The 22793-nt window shown below is 38.0% G+C and overlaps 1 protein-coding gene across 1 annotated transcript in view; it reads right to left on the minus strand.

Annotated features, from left to right (window-relative positions):
• Nucleotides 1-22793, minus strand: part of DCLK2 (doublecortin like kinase 2) — a 216285-nt gene that overhangs the window by 25342 nt on the left and 168150 nt on the right. Inside the window, exons 5-9 of the mRNA XM_044681695.1 lie at nt 16677-16749; nt 14200-14308; nt 8374-8431; nt 2622-2741; nt 1704-1850 (exon numbers count right to left, since the gene is read on the minus strand). Of these exons, the coding sequence (XP_044537630.1) occupies nt 1704-1850; nt 2622-2741; nt 8374-8431; nt 14200-14308; nt 16677-16749 (507 nt within the window). The remainder of the gene's footprint in view (nt 1-1703; nt 1851-2621; nt 2742-8373; nt 8432-14199; nt 14309-16676; nt 16750-22793) is intronic.

The following is a 22793-nucleotide window of genomic DNA, read 5'->3' on the forward strand; positions in this document are numbered from 1 at the left end:
ATGCTTCATGTGCAAAAATCCCAACATTGTGATTTTAATGGTTTTACACAGATAAAAATCCACACATGTCTAAGAGGAACAAAGTGCTAGAGAAACTGTCATGATAAGAACCATAAGAAACTGACACACATACATCAGAGCACACCGACAAAGGAATTCACTGATATATGGGAAAGCCGCCATTTCCTCATTCCCACAATCCAATCATGCCTGAACCAATGCCACAATGAGACCACGGCTATGTTGGATCCACTACTCCCTTTTGGAGCCCTGAAAATATGGCTCTTGGTTTTCGATCTGTAATTTCTGTAAAATAACTAATGTCCCCTTGTAAAAATCATTTTGTATATATGTGAAAGTCTTTTGTGATTGCTTTATATATAATTGCATTTGCTTTTCTGTGCATATACTGGAAACCCCAGCAAAATATTAGCTCCTTGAGGACACGCGCAATGATGTTTTTGCCTTAGCACAATGCCTTCCTGGCATTTACTGAACAAGAATACTTGCTCAATAAACATCTGTCGAATAGAATTCGACTGGACACAGGTTAAAGAAATGAGATCATAAGGAAAGGAGTATTTGGTTTTGATTTTTGGAGCAGTCTGGTGATTCCATGTAAGGAGAGTTGGTTAATTAAAATATATGGAGTCATTCTGGTATAATTTCTCTGCTTCCCTTGCAGGATAACTGGCTCAGAGTAACGCAAACAGAAATCTGTACCAGGTCCTGATAAATGCTACACAGACACCTGTTTTGAATTGTGAAGACAGTATCCCCACTTCTGCCTGGGAGATAGGGATTACAATTCTGTCTTCAGTTCCATCTTAGAGTTCATAAAACAGAGTCTTGGATACATATCACATTACCAAGCAGAGATATTTATTTCCCTGATGGGAAGACATAGTCATGAAATATAATTCCTTCAGGGGAAAGGACAGGAAGGAAAGAAAAACTCACATCATTTAAAATAGACAATAAGAAGTCATCAAATAATAATACTGGGGTAGAGGAGAAGGGAGATAAAAATGTGACCAGAAGGCCACTGAGAATGCCTGGTTGTTTTTAAATTCATTCAGACTCATTTTCCTAAAAAGCCGTATAGTAGAAAGAACAGTGAGTGAGGCTGGAATTCAGCAGCCTGAGTTTTATTTCTGTCATTGCCATTAATTAGTTGTATGACCTTGGGCAAATCACTCACTCCACTTTTCACGGCTTCAGTTCCCTCATCTCTAAAATGAGAGGATTGGAAGAGAAGATCAGATCCACAATATCATGCTGGGGTCAGTATGGTTCAGACTCTTGATAAACTATTTTTTTTTTAAACCCTTACCTTCCATCTTGGAGTCAATACTGTATATTGGCTCTAAGGCAGAAGAGAGGTAAGGGTAGGCAATGGGGGTCAAGTGACTCGCCCAGGGTCACACAGCTGGGAAGTGTCTGAGGCCAGAATTGAATCTAGGACCTCCCATCTCTAGGCCTGGCTCTCAATCCACTGAGCTACCCAGCTGCCTCCTCTTGGTAGTTTAGAGAAATGATTTATTTCAGGACTGCCAAGACTCAAAATGTCTGTTCTCCCAGCACTCTATGCCACAACTAGCAGAGACCTTGGCTTTTTTTCCTTTAACATGCAATCTTTGTCATTTCAGAGGCAAAACATAGGCACAAGGAGCTGGGGGCCTCCCACCATCACGCTGACTTACCAAAAGGTTCTCAGGCTTGATGTCTCTATGCACAATATTGAGACCATGAAGATACTTCAGGGCACTTGCTAAGTTGTACACCATTGCACTGCCGTCTCTCTCTGTGTACTTGGTTGAAGAAGTAATGGCATCAAAGAGATCACCACCCTAAAGCAAATAACCCAAAATGACAACAGGCAATCACTTCCAGTCTATTATATATCAGAGCACAAACATTCCATTAAATTTTACGTGGAAAACTAGAATCAATGTGAACAATTCAACAAATATTTATTGAATTAACTACTATGCTCATAACACTGAGATTCGGGTTGCAGCTATAAAGTACAAAATGGTATAGTTCCTGTCCTCAAGAGCTTACATTCTAATTTGATTTGAGCAAGGAAGGTCGACGTATGTATACAAATAAGTGTAATATAAGAAAGAATGTGACAGCCAAAGAGAGAAATATGCACTCCCAGTATGGAAGGATGGAGGGATCAGGGAAGGTTTTACAGAGGAGGAGGAAATACCGAAGTAGAACCTTGAAGGAAGAGGATTCTAATGGGAATAGGAGTGCTTTCTAGGCATTAAAGACTGTCTCAACAGATGTTCAGAGAGAAAAGAAGAGGTGAAAAATAGCTTTCATGATTAGGAGATTAGTTAATTGTCTGGTTTTTCAGGAATCTAGAAAATAATGTGAAACAAAGCTAGATAGAACAGAAGGCTTTAAGCTTGTAGAGGTCTTTACTTTTATTTCTAAAGGAATTAGGGAGCCATGGAACTTTTTTAAGCAGATGAATGACAGTCAAACCTATAACTGAAAAAAACAATAGTTGTATGTCAATGAAATACTTTTCAAACTGGGTTTAAAAAACTTTACTTGATACCGAAGTCAGCATTGAAAGGGGCCCCAAGGAAATCCCTGCGGTTTTTTACCTTGACTAATTCCATCACCAGAAAAAGCTCAGTAGCAGTATCCATTTCCTCAATCAACATGATTATATTGGGATGTTTAACTCTGCGCAGTATTGACACTTCATTCTCAATCAGGTGTTCCTGTGAAATGAGAGAATTGGAGAAGCTGATTTAGAAAGTAGCAGTCTCCTCTCTATTTGATCAAATGCTAGTATGTAAATATTGCCTTAAAGTTTGCAAAGTGTTTTACGAATATTATTGAATTTCACCCTTTGTATTTCTAATATACATGCCAACCACAAGTCATTCTGGACAGCCTTCTTGTCCCGAATACTCCCCTTTAGTTTAGCAGATTGGAGAATAATGCAAAGGATCTCAAGGAGAATGGCTTCTTTGGCTTGCTCCACTGTTTAAACCAATCCAGTATAAAAGGAATCTATTGACATCATATACCATATGCAAGGTACAGTTATGAGCAAGTGTAGAGCTGGGATGCAAAGAAAGAAAATACTGCCTAACTTCAAGGAGCTTATACTCTCCTGGGGGATGGACACAGTATAGAGAGAAGAATATGCATTTTAATTTGAGAGATGAAAGAGCATTAAAGGGGTGCTTGAAGAAAACTAAAGATGCAAAGAAAAGTCAGTGAGGAGGGAAGGCATTTCATGCATGGGGGATAGCATATTCAAAGTCATGAAAGGGGCAGATGAAATGGCCCAGTTTGGGAAATTGCAAGGAAGTCTGTTTAACAACAATGTAAAGTATGGGAAGGGTTCTCAGTGACAATCTGAGGCTTTGGCATTTTGTCTTCGAGGAAATGTAAAGCTAATGAAGGTTCTTGAGAAAGGGAGTGATGTGGCCAAATTGTAGGAAATAAACAGCTGTCTTACAGTGGGTGTAAAATCTCTATCAGACTGCTTAGAGCAATCTATTTTTCTGGGAGTGAGAAGGGCAGGGAGGAAGTGGGTAAAGGAGGGTTAGAAGAAGAGAAAGAATTTGCAACTTGAAACTTTAAAAATATGAATGTTAAAAAATTGCTTTTACATGTTGTAGGAGAAAAAATAAAATCTTATTTAAAAAAAATCAGTGTGGGTTACCAGACGGAGAGGCCAAGAGAACAGGAATAATCCATCGCCACTGCAGTGACATAATTGTAGAATCAATAAGGATATCTAGGCATAGGCAGGGCAGAATTCTTTCTATAATCCTGAGTTAGAGGTTAAATCCAAATGTTTACTAGACTCTAGTTCAAAGCTCCATATACTATTATTTATTAGCCTGGATTCTGCCAATTAGGAATAAAACAATTATTTTGAAAATACCTGATTTTCCTAAACTACTCTTCTGTTTACACTTGTAATTGAGAACACTTAACTAGTTCATTTAACTGACTACTCAGGAAGAAAGTGATAAGCACATTAAGTTTCATAGACATGATTTGATCATATTAGGCATTGATGAGTCTTATTATGTTTTAAGTTTTTGTCCAGAACTGATAATATAATTTTATTAAACAAAGAGGGAGGGAAAGATCAAGCACATCAGAATATGGAATACTTCCATTTTAATCCATTTGGTATTTTGAAAGCAATTAATGGCCTTAATGATACTCCTAGATTTTAAGCACTTCCCAGTCTCAGTTGGAACTTCATGCTGGAATTGAAAACAAGACACATTCTTTAACTATTATTCATGAATTAATTTCCCACATAGATGTCCTTTACTATCTTATAGCACAGAAATCTGGAAACATAGTACTAAAGGGATGATTATCTTTATTTTTAACTCTGTTAACTGAAGATTATTGATATGAGTCACATCAATACAATGAGATCAGCACTACAGTAAAACAATGCAACATACTGAGAATTTCTTCACAAATATACATTGATGTGCATGTATATACAGAAATGTATTTGTGTATAAAATACATGAACGTACACAAATATATAATATATAAATGTCTACGTGCCAAATACAAATGTTTCTATTTATGTAATAGAAAACAAATATTATGTATAGACACAAAATATAAATGCATACACTTATAAATGTCCATGCAGACATACATATTACTTAGTATATACAAACATATGTAAACACATTACATGCATATACTACCCAAATATACACACATACTATATACTATGTTGTTGTACATAACACACATAATAACATGCTTTAGATCTCATAATCATATTAATTGTATTAGATTATTGCTTAAAAAAAAGTGGGAGAGTCCCCCCCTAAGATGGAATAGTAGATAGCATAGTAGATAGAATACTAACTCTGGAGTAAAGAGAACCTGAGTTAGGGGGTAGCTAGGTGGCTCAGTAGTTTGAAAGCCAAATCCTGAGATGGGAAGTCTTGGGTTCAAATGTAACTTCACACTCTGTAGCTATGTGACCCTGGGCAAATCACTTAATAATACTAATTGCCTAGCCCTTAATACACTTCTGAATTGGAACCAATACATAGTATTGATTCTCCAACAGAAGGTAAGGGTTTATTTTAAAAAAAAAATCAACTCCAAGAAACTTTCTTTCTCTGTCACTTAACAGCTGTTAAACTTTGTTAAGTCTCTCATCTCAGTGTTAAAACTATAAATCACAAGGCCATTGCTGATTTGCATTGTTGTAGAGTTTCACTGGGAGTTTCCTCACAATGATGAAATCACAAGACCAGATTTAAAGGCAAAAAAGAAGAGGAAACGATTGAAGATCATGTTGGATATACACTGATGAATCCAAAAAGAGCCATGTTTTTAGTGACCTCTACAGTTAATCATTTATTTGAGGGTGCTGATTCCAGTGTTTATAAGTAAGAACCTTACAGCTGCAAAAACATGCCTGTGGGTGCTGAAATTTTTCTCAGTTATACATTTAATGATCTTTACTCAGCAAAAGCCTAATTTTTTTTAAAGTGAAAGGAAAAATTTTAATGCAATGTAGCAAAAGCTCCCTTCCAAAAACACAAATGTACTCTCTTTATTTTGCTCCTCTGATCCTCTGCCTTCACTTTCTTTTTTTCATAGCATTCGCCCTTGACACCACAACAACCCTCTACTAATTTCTATCCTTACCCCTTGTCCCATTACTTCTCCTGCTCACCACTTATGCCAGTGTTCAACCCCGACAGACACCCTTTCATTCACACTCCAAAGCAACTGGCAGAATCACACCTCTGTGCTGACTGACTCTATTACACAGTCATATTATCTAATATCAACATGGTCCTCATTCCCATGTGACAAAGTCATTAGCATTTCCCAATTCCCTCTATTCCTCTTCTCCTGTCAAACAAAAGTGAGGCTCACAAAACTGCTGCAATATTTCCTTGTCTTGTCTTTGTAGTTTAATGCTCTTCCTTATTATCTGTATAAGTACATGCTACTGATCTATAGACTTTTGTACCTGCAAGTGCTACCCCTTTCTCAATCTGGAAGTGTAGGCAAATTGATACTATATGCTATAGAATATGCATGAGTATATACATGTTTATACATAGATATATTACTAAATAAGATCTTATTAAGAGCTTTAGAAAATCATTCTCCCCTCCCCAAGAATCTCAGAGTTTGACATAGAGAAACTCAAGAAAGATGGGAAATCTACAAAGCTTTTTGATAACTCACTTGAAAGAACCCAAGGCTGACCTCCTGGCATCTGCCATATCAAGTGGAATGTATTCTCTGATGTTCCTTGACATTGTCCTGTGAAATATCCCTTGCATTTTGCTTCTACTCCCTCTCTCCCATTACTGTCAAAAACACAGTCATCCTCCTGCTCACCCAGGTTTTTAATCTCTGTCTTCCTCCACTCCTCCCTTCTACAACATATCCAATTCTTTGCCATATTTGGTTGTTTGTTTCTACCTTCTTAATATGACTTCTATAGGTTGGTTCCCTTCTCTCCATTCACACAGTTGCCTCCCTGGCCCTCACCAGCTCTCATTCCATCTCCTACAAAAGTCTTCTAATTGATCTCTTTGTTTTGTCTCTCCCTTACTTCAACCCATTCTCCACTCAATTGTTAAAGGAACTTTCCTGAAGAACAGATCTGACAATGTCCTTCCATCCCCTCTCAATAAATTCCATGGCTCTCTATTGCTAATAAAAAAAAAAAAAAGAAAAAACCAAATTCATAGAACCAACTCTTAATTTTATTTATTAATTCAATGGTTTCTTTACATTCCATTTTGTTCATCTGAACTTTAATTTGTAGGACTTCCAATTTGATATTTAGTTGGGAGTTTTACATTTTTTCTTTTTCTAGTTTTTTATATTGCACATCCAATTATTGATCTGTTCTTTTTCTATTTCACTGATTGAAGCATTTAGAGATATAGATTATCCTCTAATTACTGTTTTGGCTATATCCCACAGATTTTGGTATTATGTCTCAATATTATCATTTTCTTTAATAAAATTTTTTGTTTCTAAGACTTGTTCTTTAAGATTATTCTTTAAGATTAAGCCATTTAGTGTCCAATTAATTTATAGCTCTTCAAAACTATTTTGTCTTTATTACCCCCGTTCTATGTATCTTTTAGTTCTGCCATGTAATCCTACTTGCTGTTCCTCATATATAAGACTCTAACGCTTATCTCCATATCTTTACAGTAAGTATTCCCCATGCCTAGAATACTGTTCATTCCTCAAAACATCAAGGTTGCACAACTGACAGTGCTGAGGCTCAAGTCAGGAAGACCTGAATTTGAATCCAGACTAAGGTATCTACTACCTCTGTGACCTTGGGCAAGTCACTTAACTTCTATTTGCCTCAGCCTTCTCATTCATCTGTAAAATGGGAAAAATAATAGCACCTATTTCTCAGGGTTGTCATGAAGCTGAAATGAGATATCTGTAAAGTGCTTAGCACAGTGCCTTACACATAATAGGTGTTATATGAATGCTTATATCCTCCTCTTGTCTTCATCATCTTTAGTTCTTAGAACCCCTGGCTTTCTTCAAGACTCAGCCAAAGCGTTCCTTAGCAGGAAGCTTTTATACCTCATACCCAATTGCTAGTGGCTTTTCCTCTAAGGATACCTTCATCTATTCTACCTCCATCTTATATACACCTGTGGTGTTTATATACAAGGCTTTTTCCTATTAAAATGAAAGCTCACTGATGTTAGCACCTCTTTTTGTTTTTTTTTTCTTTGTATCCACTGTCAGCATTTTTAATAAACATTTACTGACTGAATAACTCCCCTCCCTGAAACAATATGATATGGGTATAAATCACTCTATTAGATGTTTTTGCTCATCTGGCTTCAGGGAATGTATTTTAGAGAATAGTTTGGATACTGTGACAAGGCAAAATATATCAATTAATTAAAAAGTTAATAGCGTGTTATCTTTTCTCATTACCAGTACAAGAGTTGAAAAAGATCTTTGCTCTTTTGAAATAGTTTTTTAAAAAATAGGGTTGGATTTTTTTTAAGCCTAATAGCATAGAGAGCCACCTAAGAAATGGTGTATAATGGATGGAACTAAAGATCAAGTACTTTTGATTTAAAAAAAATTTTTTTTTTACTTTGAAATGTGGCAAGCCCAAACCTGAAAGATCATGGCCTTGACCTAGCCAGATTTTTCCATATTCTACCAAAACTCTGGTTCAAATTTTTTTTTTAAAGATCATACTTAGTTCCCAAAATATGTGAGCATTTAATGGAAAACTATACCTCATTACAGAAGATGGTGTACTTAAAAGATTTTGTCTCATAAGATTACTTCAGTTACTTTCAAAGGCAATTAAGTATACACTACCTTTCCACAGCACTTGGTTTTATCTATAATTTTTAGGGCAAACTCCTTTCCGGTAGACCTATGAGAAGATGGGAAAATAATTATTATTTAACAGACAGACCATAAAATCCCATTTCATTATCTACTTGTATCACATTGTGTATAATTAGGATTTGCTCCCCAGAACTCGAAATCCCAGCTTCCCATGTTTGTTCTCATGTTACATACTTAATGTTTTGGAGATTAAGTTTTGTAGCTCTAGGCTTGTATAAAAGATCTCTCCCTAGCAAATTTATAGGGGAGCTATACAAAACTTACATCCTCCCTATGTTAGCACATAACGTGAGAGGGAACATGGGAAGCTGGGATTTAGAGTTCTGGGGAGCAAATCCTAATTACACAATTGTATAGAGAAAAGATTTGGCATCTTCTCTACATAGTAGATCCTCAAATTAATAATATATTGCATTTTTATGACATGTAGCATAGAAGTTAAAAAAGAAACATGTATCTTCCAGAAAAGGACATATGATGAGAATGAAGGAGAAGAGAAAGACAGCCCAGGAAGTACACTTCAACTCAAAGAATATGAAAGAACCAGAGAAAAGCCTCCAGCAAAAATGGAAGGTTCCATAGATTATTTATAGAAGCACGTGAACATAAATGGAAAGGGATGAGCAAGACTGAAAGAGTTCTAATATGCACCATGAGAGGCAGTTCCCAAACCAAAGAGCACACAGATCCAACCAACGTTGGGGAATGTGTGTTTGTGTGTGTATCATTTTTCATAGAAAACCAGGTTAGACAAATGGAAAATATATGCACCATATCAAACCAGCTACCAGGATCATGATGGCTCTTAGCATTCAGTCAAGTATTTCTTGAGCACCTACATATTGCCAGACACAGTGCTGATAACTGAGGTTACAAAGAAAGTCAATAAACAGTCCCTGTTCTCATGGAACTCCCACTCTAATGGTGGAGACAACATATAAACTACTATGTACAAACAAGACACAGACAAGATAAATTGAAGAACTTATGTTCTTGTAGAAAATGGGGATATTGGCTGAGACTTTAAGTAAACTAAGGAAGCCTGAAGATGAGGAAAGCAAGAATTCCAGATATGAGTGACAACCAATGAAAATACCTGGCTAGGAGATGGAGTACTTCCTGTGAAGAACCAGAAGGCCAGTGTCATTGGATGACAGAGTGTGTGGGTTGGGGTAGGTGAGCAGTCAGTCAAGAAGAATGGAAAACTGGAGGGGGCTTATATACCAATGGACTTAACACTTGATCCTGGTGATGAGGGGGAGCCACTGGACTTTATTGAATGGTGGTAGAGGGAGGGGATGACTTGCTTATACATGCCCTTTAGGAAGAATATTTTGGCAACTAAGTGGAGGATGGACTGCAGTGGAAAGAGACCCAAGGTAGGTAGACCAACCAGCAGGCTACTGCAATACTCCAGGTATGAGGTAAGGAGGGCCAGTACCAGGGTGGAATGAATGTCAGAGAAAAGAAGGACGGTTATTGGGGAGGTGCTACAAAAGTAAGATCTAAAGAACTTATTAACAGAGTGGAAATAGAGTCAGAACTCAAGGATCACATCTACATTGAGAGCCTGAGTGACTAGGAGGATGATAGGGCCCTCAACAGTAAAAGGAAAGGGAAGGTTGTGGTGGGGCAAGTTTGGTTTTGGACATGTTGAGTTTCAGGTGTCTATGGGACATCCAATCTGGTTTGGAAATTTGAATCTAGATGTAAATGGTAGGTAAGTAGATCTGGGAATGATCAACAAAGAGATGTTAATTGAAACTATAGGGGTTAATGAGATTACCAAGCAAATGAAAAGAGGGACCAAGACAGAACTTTAAGAGACACTATGGTTAGTTGACATGACCTGGATGAAGATACAGCAAAGGAAGCTAAGGAGGGGTCAGATAAATAGGAAGAAAACCAAGAGAAGGTAGAACTCTGAAAAACTAGAGAGAAGAAAAATATCAAGGAGAAGAAGGTACTTAAAAAGAGAGGCTGAAGATTCATTAAAAAGATGGTAGAACATCCAATTTGCAAAAGAAGATGGAATGGAATGGGATCACCTGGCAAGGAAAATGGCCAACTGTTTGTGTGAGCCTGGAAAAGAAGATAGTGGCAGAAGACAACTGAATATTGTGAGATGAGAATAAGGAGAAACTTAGCAAATGCCCTTATTTTTTCAGTGAAATATGAGACAAAGTCTTCTCTTAAAAGGGTTGGAGAAGAAGGAACCTCACAGGAGGTTCAGGGAGAAATGAAAATGTTGGGATAAACCACTATTGTGAGAGGAACAGTGATTCAATTAATACATTGCCATCAAAGTTGTTGAAAAAGTAATTATAGAAGGCATTTCTCCCATCATTCCTTTGCAGAGGTGGAATGTTCACTGGAGTGGAATATCGCATATATTTTCAGATTTTTTAAGATGTATTTAAATAGTTTTGGCTGATTTTTCCTCTTTTAAAAATATTCTTTGGGTCATGTGATAGTTCTATAGAAGAGGGAGCTGAGCGTCTTCTTAATAAGAACATAGAGAGGCTCATCCCCAGAAGCCTGGACAGTAGACAATTGGGGGCATGTGGTTTATGAAAAACCATCTCATTAAAGTTTGGAGAAACTCAAGCTCCTGCAGAATAGGAAGTGTCTTGCTTTTCTTTGTATGCCCAGGTCTTTAGTATAATCTCTGGCATATAGTAGGAGCTTAATAAATGTTTACTGAGTGACTGTTCTGTACCAGTGAAAAGAACAGGCATGCAAAGGAACACAGAGCTATGGAGGTGCTCAATTTGCAACCCACAAAGAGCCTCAAACTGCAGGAGAGTCATTCACCAAGGAGCACTGCAGTATACTTAGAATACATTAGCTCACAAACTGCAGCTGCTTTCTCCAGGTTGTCATAGCTACGCATTAAGGACATCATCTCTCTTGGAGGAAGAATTTTTATTTAAACATCTCAGGAGAAATGTAAACCAAACACTGCCTCTGACCGCTGGGGAATATATAGAATTATATCCTCTGTGCTTAATTCATCACTGATAACTGCATTTGCTGTGCCAGGGATAAAAGTGGCCCCAAAACATAAAGGATCTTGATGAAAATCATTTAGAGGTGGGTGATCTGCCACAGCTGGTGCAGGGCACAGCGCTCTTCCACAAGATATCAGCTGAGCGCAGTCCCTGTCAGTCCCATTGAACTGCCTGTACCAGGGCCTGACAGTACAGCAGCCATGGCCACAGTGTGGCCCTTTAAAAATGAACAGAAGAATATGGCTAATGGAGCCTGGAACAACTTAACTAGAACATCTGAAAGCACTCCCACCCAAACTGCTGGCATCACTTTTAGGTGCTGAAGAGTGAAATATGACCCTGCCGCAGAGTAAGAAGATGCCCTCGAGCAGCAGCCATACTCAGTGTTTGTTGAATCCTGTACAAGAATTAAAGGGAGTCCAAAACAAATGTGGTTAGCAGCTGCCAGACTGTGTATATAGAGAGCTAGTCTAACCAAATTAGAATTTAAAAGATCTTTAATCTTCATGTTAGAGGGATATGTTTTCCTTTCTCTTTGACCATTTCCACAGTGAATTTTTATACAATGTAGTAACAAAAACTAATAGTGAAGTCTCTAGACTATTGAAATAGGCTTCCTCAGAGACCTGTAAGACCCTAAGTCAACAGACCCACAAGAGAATAAGGGGGAAACGAGTGGGGGTACTTGATGACATTTTTAAACTTTAACATTTGGGGCTGTTTTTCCCTCCCCTCATTAGCTTAAAGGAAGGCCCTCAATCCAAAAGTAGAGCAGAATAGCCAAAAGTCCTACTTGATTTGGATACAGCGAGCTTGGGTTGGAATCCTACTTCTGTCTCTTACTACTTAGATGATGGTAGGTAAGTAAAAACCTTTTCCAGACCTTGGTTTCCTTCTCTGAAAAAGGACTGATATCATCAAAGTGTTCTCCAAAATCCCTTTCTAGCCCAAATCTATGATGACTTTGATCCTTCTTGAACTTGAGAGATAAGAGATTCTGGCAGAAGTTGGAACCCTGCAGTAACTTTCTCATTCCTCAAAAAGTATATGGGTGGGAGAAAAATTAGCTCCTAGGAAGCATCTGACTTCTGGAACCTTTTGCAAGCCTGTGAAGGTTTTAAGAACCCCTTCTCTATTTGAATTTCATTGCCGCTATATTTCTGGGTTACCTAAGATTAAGACGGGACTGGGAAGGTCACCATCAATCCAATGAATCTATTCCAGAACCATTCCCATCCCACCCCCAGTTGGTTTCAATTTACTACAATAAAATTCACCACTGGGATTGGTTCAGACTCTTCCAAAAGCCCCAACAGGAAATGAAAATTCCTGTGATCATTGTGCCTGACTACAGTCATCAAAGGCAGGTATGGTGCTGGCCCATGGCCAAATAAACACGCTTTCTATAGTCACAGGGGTCCTAGAGTTCACAAAAATACCCATCACATCACCATTTAAAACCATGACTCCTGATCTTTGAATCCCTAATACAAAGCCACGTGTGTGGGTAAAAGATGAAATAACCGAGGAAACAAAGGTTCCAACTTCTGAGCATACTGATTTATTAAGCAATGCATGCCAGTGGCATAACAAATCGGGACCAGGCCTCTTCACCTTGGCATTGGACCCTGAATAAAGAGGGAAATAGATTTTTATACATTAAGAACAATTAATCAAAAAAGAATGCAAGGAAAATAATTAACCAGGATACAAAATTAGGTACCCTGATTTCTAATTTGAAAAAAGATGATGTATTTTTCAAGATGGGAGGGGGGAGAGTGAACAGGTATAATACCCTGCAATCAGAAACACAGGTGTTCTTCTCTCCCCAGGTTCTGTATTCAAAGGAAAATGGAAATAATAATTGATCAACCAGTATGACCTCAGTTTTCAGATATGGGTTGCTTCAGACATATGATTATGAGAAAACTCCTTGCATCAGTTTTTGGATCTGACTGGTTTTCTGGTCAGCATTTAGGTTGGTGATGGCAAACCTATGACACATGTCAGCACTGACATGTGTAGCCATTTTCAAAGACACAGGGCTGCAAGCCGAGGATGAAACACTTGCTGTAGTGTAGTGTAAACACTCTGTGCACTACAGATGACAATTCTACCTACATTAATTTACCTATTTTGGTTTAGTAAATAGTTATATATTACAGTTATACATTTTTGTCATTTAAACTATAAATATCATGAAATTATGGTTTTTTCTCAAAGTGACACACCACCCAAGTTATGCTTGTTTTTTTGGTGAATTTTGCCACGCCAAGCTCAAAAGGTTGCCCATCACTGATCTAGGTCCTTAGTTAAGAGTCTCAAAGCAGCAGGTAGAGGTGGTAAGCTTCCCAGCCAGACAGGGATGGGTTCAAATAATGCAATGAAGCTTTCTCATGATCTCCATAATTGAGCAAAGTTTTCTCAAAAGACAGAAATTGGACTAGTCACATAACTGCATAGGAAGGGAACTGAGCAAGATCCAGAATTAATTCATATGATGGCATCAGAGGGATTCCTTCAATTCCCACTTCCACTTGCTGTTCTAATTCTCTCACATATGATGAAGTTGTTTTGTAACTCGCATCCTAGGACACTACTGAGTTGTGGTGTTTTTGAAAAGCAGGCCTGACTATTCAGCACTTCTAGCTTAGGGGGATTAAAAAGTTCTGTTGGAAAACTTTGATTAATTGGAAAAGAAACAAAACAATAGAGACAAAGGCTTGGGTTCACAAATCTCTCAATGGGCAATGATCACAAAGAATCTTATTTAGAGTCTCACCTATCTATGCATTCCTTCACCACAGCAAAATTGCCATCACCAATGACCTTGCCAATTCGGTATTTCTCAAGAAGGGTTGATGACTCAAAGCACCTGTTTCCATTCACACCTGCAAAAAGGACAACACAAATGCTAAAGTTAACAAAGTTAGCAACTCACCTTGCTTTCCACATTGAAAGTTGCAATGTAAAGATTTCTAGACCTAAAGAAAGGGGGAAGGAGGAGGGAAAAGTACCACAGGCCTGGTGATCTGTTAGATCTCTGGCTCATTTTTACCTTTTTAACACATGGAATGTTTACTGTCAATGTCACGTTTGTATAATGGAAAATTTAACAAATTTCAGCTTAATCTCTCAAAGCCTCAATGAGCTAAGTCATTAGCCTGGCATTAAAAGGAATTCTAATTAAAGCTATACTAATAAGTTTTTATTCAGGCTTATTCAACCCTAAAAAAAGCAATATGAATATTAGAAAATAGGCAACTTTCTCTGCAGGTTTTCAAAGAATAAATACAGAGCTCTGCTTTTTTACATGAACTTGTTTTTTGAGTGTTTTTTTTAATATTTGGATATGTGTACTTGATTATAATGGGTTTTTTTGTAACCTCATAAATTTTATTTTATGCATTTAAAAAACTCAACAGCCTTCACTGTAATGCTAAAGGGGTCCATGAGACAAAAAAAGAATCTCTGGTATAGAAGGACAGGCAAACTTAAATGTCAAAGTATGCATCTACTAGCTTTCCATTAGAGTTTAAAATTTACACAGCTTAAAAAAGAGAGAGATCAATGATCTGCTTTTGCCAGGACTTTGACAAAGTGGCTAGTCATCAGTGACTGTAGAACTATAAACAGAAGGTTCTTTTAAAAATAATAAATCACAACATTTTCCCCCTCCATGTTGTGCTACAAAATGTCAGTGGTTTTAGTCTTCAGAAGAGTGAAAGCACAGAATTGAAGATGAAGGAGCAGTATATCTATGAGGAGGAAAGATCCTCCTTGCTCCCAAAGTTGTTGGCTAGAGATGATTCAGGTGGGAGGAATAAGATATGTCACTCAGAAGTGCCTACTTGACAAGAAGGTTTCTTTTTTAAAGGTCCAAAGCTGAGGCATTGTGGGTTCAAGGCCTGCCTCTGACACAGATGAGCTGTGTAAAAGCCTGCCAATCACTTAATTTCAAGAATCTTCAAGATTCTAGATTAAAGAAGATGTACTAATTTGCATTGGCTCAAGGAGCTTCCTCCTCAGGGAATTCCTTGAACCAGTGAAATCACAAGTCTAGTCACTATCTCTTTTTTCCCCCAAGGTAGAACCCTTGTGGCACAGGGATGGAGGATGACACTACAGTAAGATAGAAAAAAAGCCAACCAAAGTATAAAATCACAACTATTAAGGACAAGCAGAGAATTTATATCTTAGATCTAATCTAACGGTTCTTGACTTTTTTTGTGTCAGACCCTTTCAGCAGCCTAATGAAAGCCATTTAGCTGTGCTAAAATTAGCATTTTTGGAATATATGTAAGAAAATGTATGTAGGATTACAAAGGAAACCAATTATATTGAATTATGAATTATGAATATAATTATGAATTATATTGAAATATGGTTATCAAATTTTTTAAAAGGACTCCAGATAAAGAATCCCAGTTTTTTGTTTTTTTTTTATCCTGGGACTCCATTCTAGGAGCATAGGGCCACAACCAGTAGGCAATGGGTCGCTCAGGGTCACCCAGCTGGGAAGTGTCTGAGCCCGAATTTGAACCTAGGACCTTTCATCTCTAGGCCTGGCTCTCAATCCACTGAGCTAGCCCAGCTGCCCCTACTTTAGGTTGCAGTTTCTTTAGCAGATGTAGTTTTTACAGGGTGGGGTTGCTAGCCCCACGCCCAACCCTCCTCTTTTTCATCCTGGCTAGGGACCGTCCTTGGCCCAGGAGTGGTAAGTTACCGATGTTTAATAACATCTTTGAAGGTTCTTGAGAGTTTCTAAAAGCAGGTTGATAGCCATACATAGTAGATGAAATGACTATGCTTAAGCAAACTGATAGACTCCAGGCTTCTCATGGACAAGTCCATGGTTTTTTCTATTCATTCAGTGCCTTGTACACAGTAAAGAAAAACAAATATTTGCTGAGCTGAAATAAACAAGATGTAGCCTTCATTTGACTAAACACTATCATGACATAAGAAGATCCTAATTTAGAGCAAGTTTTTACCAACAGCAAAAGTATTTCTCTTATTCTAGTAGTATTTTATTAAAAAAAAAAAAAGCTTTGGGGCAGCTGGGTAGCTCAGTGGATTGAAAGTCAGGCCTAGAGACAGGAGGTCCTAGATTCAAATCCGGCCTCAGACACTTCCCAGCTGTGTGATCCTGGGCAAGTTACTTGACCCCCATTGCCCACCCTTACCACTCTTCCACCTAGGAGCCAATACTCAGAAGTTAAGGGTTTAAAAAAAAGCTTTTAGTGAACGGCAACCTACCTTCAGGGCTCAGGCAACGGTACAGTTCAGGTCCACCATTGACATTGGAAGAAGACCCACAGTGTGGTGGAATCTAAAAAACAGGAAATGGTCCATTATTTCTCACGACAAAAGCCCAAATCTATGAAGTCATTTAGAAAAAAAGGAAAGTAACCACCAACATGAAAATCATTAGCAAAAAAGCAACCACCGATATAAAGAGCTGAGTTTGCTGAGCAGTGAATAGAGCACTGGATCTGGAATCAGAAAGACTAGAGTTCAAATCTATCTTCAGACATTATCTGTGTGACCCTGGGCAATCACTTAACCCTTGCCTGCATAAAAAGGCCAAGGTTCCAAATGGAACCAAGGGTCATGAAGAATCAGAAGTGACTCATCAACAACAGTGTCTGGTACATAGTAAATACTATATAAATTTTATTTACTGTTGTAATTGTTATTTATTCCCCCTCATTCCAATCATTTTGGTGCAATTCGCTGCCAGCTTCAATGTTTTCTATGCATTATTTACTTAAATCAAAGAAGCTGCCTATTGGTTGAGGAAAGGCTCAACAAATTGTGTTACTTGGATACGTGTGAAGGAATATTACTGCAATAGAAGAAACAACAAAGATGATACATACAAAGTAACATGGAAAGACTTGCATGAACTGGTACAAAATTAAGCAGAGCCGAGAAAATGGTATCCACCAGGACTAGAACAATGCAAATGGAAAACCAAAAAAACAATAGAAAATTAAGATTGCAAAATTATAAAACAAAACAGTCATGGCCCCAAAGAAAAGAGATGAGAAGACATGTCCTCAAATTCTTTTGCAGAGTTGGAGGAATGGGAATCCCTGAGAGGAGCACTGCATATTTTGTTAATTTTTTATATACAGGATATCCCAAAGTTTAAAAAGGCTTAAACTTTACAAAGACTTTGGGGATACTCTGTATTGATTAATTTGGCCGAGTTATTTTTATTCTTTTTTTAAAAATATTTTTGTGTGACATAATTATGGAAGAATAAAGGAGGAAATCTAGATGATGTAAAAATAACAGATATTTGAAAATATATTTAAAATTAGACACAGGCAGAATGAATGAGGGGGAGAGGAGGGTAGGACATTTTTAGACTTCCTTGAAGAAAACAAAAGGATTCCAGCTTCTGCCCAGGTACAGATTATATGAGACACAAGCACTGAAAATTTCATGCCTAGAAAATTAGATTCTGGTTGTCTCAAGATCTATCTATCATGTCCACTAATCTGATAAGGACGGCTTAGTTGATAAGGAAATAACGGGATATGGGAGACGATCTTTTAGCTCATGCTTCCAGCTCTGTCTCCTGCAGCATAGAGTTTATTATATATACTTCAAGACTCATTTCACACAAAAGAACCCCCCCCAAAACTTTGCATTTGCGCAGAAACACAAATTATGTCATATCAAAGCACAATAAAGTTATAGTTTTACAAATAATTTTCCCAAGAAGATAATGTTGGATGAGAAAAAGTCTCAAGGTTAAAAATGAGCCTCACTTTAACTAAAAGTTATTTTGCCTGAGCTTGCCACTCTGTGACCTTGGGACACCTGGAGCAGTTAGAGAGATATACCCACAGCTGCAGCTTTACTCTGCTGAGTGAAAAAAGGCTGTTAACTCATTAAGTGCTGGTTTTCTAAGAACTAAGAAGTTTTCCTAGAGGCTATAATGTTTTTCAATAAGAAAAGGGGTGGATCATAAAAGGGGACAAAAGAGGAGTCTCAGATTTTTCATCTATTTGAGACTCTGTTTGTCTTATTGGCCTCCCACATGGTTGAGTTTTGTAGAAGTCTGCAAATAAACATTTATCAAGCCTTTCCTATGTGCTGGACCCTGGTGCTAATCACTAAAAATAAAAAATAAAATAAAAAAAAATTTAAAAGACAGCTCCTGCCCTGTCTTGTAGAGTTTACAACAGCGATGGCAAACCTATGACATGTGTCAGCACTGACACGCATAGCCATTTTTGATGACACGAAGCCGCATGCAGCCACATACAGAGAAGTTTGGGGCTGCATACCAAGGATGAAATATTTGTTGTAGTGTAGTGTAGACACTCTGTGAGCTATAGATGACAATTCTACCCATATTAATTTACCTATTTTGGTTTATTAAATACAGTTATATATTATAATTATACATTTTTGTTATTTAAACTATAAATTTCATGAAATTATTTTTTTTTTCTTGAAGTGAGATACCACCCCAGTTATGCTGGGTTTTTGGGCAAAATTTTGACACACCAAGCTCAAAAGGTTGCCCATCACTGGTTTACAATCTGGTTGATTTTTGCAATCAAGAAACGCTGGGTCTTTGATTACTGGTACAATCTATGTAATGGAACTTAATTCTTAGTTGTTGTTTTTTTTAAAAAAACTCTTAACTTCTGTGTATTGGCTCCTAGGTGGAAGAGTGGTAAAGGGTGGGCAATGGGGGTCAAGTGACTTGCCCAGGGTCACACAGCTGGGAAGAGTCTGAGGTCGGATTTGAACCTAGGACCTCCTGTCTCTAGGCCTGACTCTCAATCCACTGAGCTACCCAGCTGCTCCCTGATTCTAAGGACAGTCTAATCCACTTTTTTCTGACTGCAACCAGCAGATATTTCTGTAGAGACCTTGGATATCATCTGGTCTAATCCCAAAATTTCCCATAAGAGGAATCTGGGGCCCACAAAGAAGTAACTTTTCTAAGGTCACATATATAAGAAACAGAAGATCTGGGATTTGAATTCACATATGCCTCTTTTTATACTAATTGTAACACTTTTTACATTTTACTACCTACCATCACCCCTTGGAGCATGCACAGTCACCATTCCTGGCACCCCCATGGAAGTACTGGGGGGACTAGACTTCCAGACATATATGGCTCTCTGCTGGAAGTTCTCTAATTGGTTGCTAGATCAGAGTAACTGATGACACAAGGGTTCTAACATTGTAAAAGAACGAAGTTTCTGTTTGGCAACCTCTTGGCTTCAGTACTCTCAGGGGCAAAATATTATTCTATTGAGGAATAAGGAGGAATAAGACCCTTTGTTATCTCAGTGTCACGGCAGCTGGAGTGGTGTGGATTTAACCAAGCATGCTTGCTATAGTTAATAGTCAACAATTATTTATTAAGCACCTACTCTCTGCCAGGCACTACGCTAAGAGCTGGAGATACAAATAAGAAAAAGACAATCCCTGTCCTCGAGGAGTGCTACAATTTGGTGATTGTAACAGAGTCTCTGGCTACCTATGTTGCTCTTCAGTGTTTCCTTTCTTTTAACAGGCAACTTTGTGACCCAGAAAGGTATGGGGGTTTGTGAGCGGTAGGGGTGGGTGGCAACCATGGTTGTAGCTGTAGATGCAAGAAAAGGCTGGCAACAAGGGTAATATCTATCAGAATGGCTACATTTGTGGTATCTAGAAAAGTAGACTTGGCAACAAAAGCAGTTTATGCTTTGGAGAAATGGCCTCAACCAGGAACCCAAGTCTAGACTATTTTAGCAGCAGAAATGATGTCAAGGAGATGAAATTTAACCTGACTAATATTAGCAGTCTGGCATGACCCAATGAGGTTTGAATATCAGCTTTTAATACACTTGTGGTATTAGTGGTTATATGCTAAATTATTGAATCTCACTAAATCATTCTGTAATGGAATTTAAAATTATCATTGCTTTGTGAACAGGAATAAATGACTTGTCCTATGCCCCATTCTTATCCAGTGAGTATCTTTTGCTTCCCCTCATTTTGGAGATCCCTACACAAGAGTCAGAAGTAACACTCCCCATCCAGGATTCTGGGGTGGTAATGAGTCAATCAGTTTGAGAATAAGGAATTCGGGTCATGCTTTCCTATGAATGAACTTGGGACAAGCCAAATGGCTGAGCACAAAAAGGAAATGAATGATACAGGTTGCTAGTCCTTGTGGAATCATCGGGGTGATTCCTCTGTGACGTACTATTTAATAATCCCACAACAGAAGCAAATGGAGTCCTGGGTCCAGAATATAGTTCTAGTCACTTAATAACTGTCACACCTCAATTTTCTCATTTATAAACAAAGACTATACCCTGCCATGCATACCTCAGTGGTTTGGAAGATCAGGCAAGACAATGTATCTAACTAACTTCAAAATAGTACTGAAATATGAGGCATTATTATAATTAACTTTTTCTCTTTTATCCCTTAAGGAAACACAAAATCCTCTTCATATTTGTAAAGTTTTACTGATAGCAAATTCTGGGTAGATCTCAGGAGAAGACAAATGAAAAAACCAAAAGGTACAATGCTTGTAGTCTTAGAAGGAAAATGTTCTTGGAGTTTCATGGTTTTCCCTAGGCTATAAGGTTTTCCCTCTCCAGCTGGGTCTCCTCCAAAGTGGGCATTTTCTACTTTCTATCCATTGCCTTTATTTCTTTTTCCACTTTATCTTTTTCCTCAATCTTAAACTTAGCAAAACTATGGATATATGAAGTAAAACAAGGGAGAATGGGGGGGGGGGGGGAGATTGGTCAGGTTCCACAGTCTATTTCAGAATAAGCATCTGGTTCCCTCTTCAACCACCCTACCTCTAAATAAGGAAAGAATATACCAAATTCCAATAGTTCTCCTGTCTCAAATTCTAATCAACAGAAAAGGGTGTGATAAAATTATAGAACTCTGAATTAGTCTAAAAAGAACTCAAAAATGATGAAGGCCAACCTTTTAATTTCATAGTCAGGGAAACCAAGCTCCTAGATCAATTTGTTCAAGATCATACAGCCACAAAAAGAGAGCTAGATGTTAAAATGTATTGAGCTGCTAAACTGAAGATAAAATAATTACTTTCTAATTTGGCTTCACTCATATTCCAACCTTACCTAAAACAGGTAACTGTCAGTGCCACAAAAGAAAAAAAATCTCAAGACCAAAAAAATAAAAAATGGAATAAGAATAGTTAAGGAATTTCCAGAAGTTATATCTTTAAAGCTATATACATTGAAGTCTGAAAAGAGAAAGTCGTTCGCCTTATTTAAACGACATATTCTTATTATTTCTAAGGCAAACTTTGATGTTTTGTTTCCAATAAGTTTAAGTCAAAATTCACCTTTTTTGAAGTGTGATTTAGTGCAACAAGTGATAGACTGGTAGTTGGGAGGATTGACTGTCAAATGGTGACTCTATCACTTATGGTGGCTCTATCACTTACTACATAGGAGACCCTGAATAGTTCACTTTACCCCTTATCTCTGAGTTTCCTCACCTGTAAAATGAGATGATACTCTGCAACCTTTAAGGTCGTTTCCAGCTCTAAATCTGTGTTACAATCTAATTCCCCTTCACTCTGGCATCTGATACACTGCTTCTGTTTTTAAAGATAGCAACTTTCAACAAAATTACAAGTATTTCAAGCAAGGGCAGTAAGAATGCCCAGCAGAAGCAATGCACCTTTTAATTCCATGATGTCCGTTGGAAAAAAAAAACAAAAAACAAAAAACGTTTACACCTACCCAAATCTTAGCATTCTCCCTATAATAGTTCTATTTGGGAAGACCACTCCAAAGTATGTTAGTGGTGACATCAGGGCAAGCAACAGAGGGTTAGCTGGCAAAACCCAACAGAGGTAGTCTTGTCACCTTAAAGAACAAGTTGTTGGTATTGGAGGCAGGACTCTAATGCCAGCACCTTCTGGGTTCAGGTTCAATACTGAGATGAAAGGAGGCATTCACCATTTACTAACAGGGGTTACCTCTGCCTTTTACATAACAAGAATATGGTCCTTCAAGGATAAAGTGGCCCAAAGGTTCTTTGGATATAGTCCCCTCCTCTCCATCTAGAAATGTGTCTGGTCAGAAGGCCATCAGAGTACGACAACTCTTACTGTCTTACATACCAACTAAATCCTGGCCACCCAGCTCTACCTGGCTGGGGCATTGTTTGTACCCAGAGGCAGGAAACTACATCAGGAAAGCCAGTGCCAATCAGGTCCTAGGGACAGCTTTATCCTGAGCCAACCCCATATTGCCTGAGTGAGAGGGGCAGAAAAAGAAGCTTTTTCAGGTGACTATTCAAGTTTCCACATGTTGTGGGTTTGAGGAAAAACCCTGATTCTATCATACATGGCAA

Source organism: Gracilinanus agilis, chromosome 6, assembly GCF_016433145.1.
Source record: "Gracilinanus agilis isolate LMUSP501 chromosome 6, AgileGrace, whole genome shotgun sequence".
NCBI classification, from domain to species: Eukaryota; Metazoa; Chordata; class Mammalia; order Didelphimorphia; family Didelphidae; genus Gracilinanus; species Gracilinanus agilis.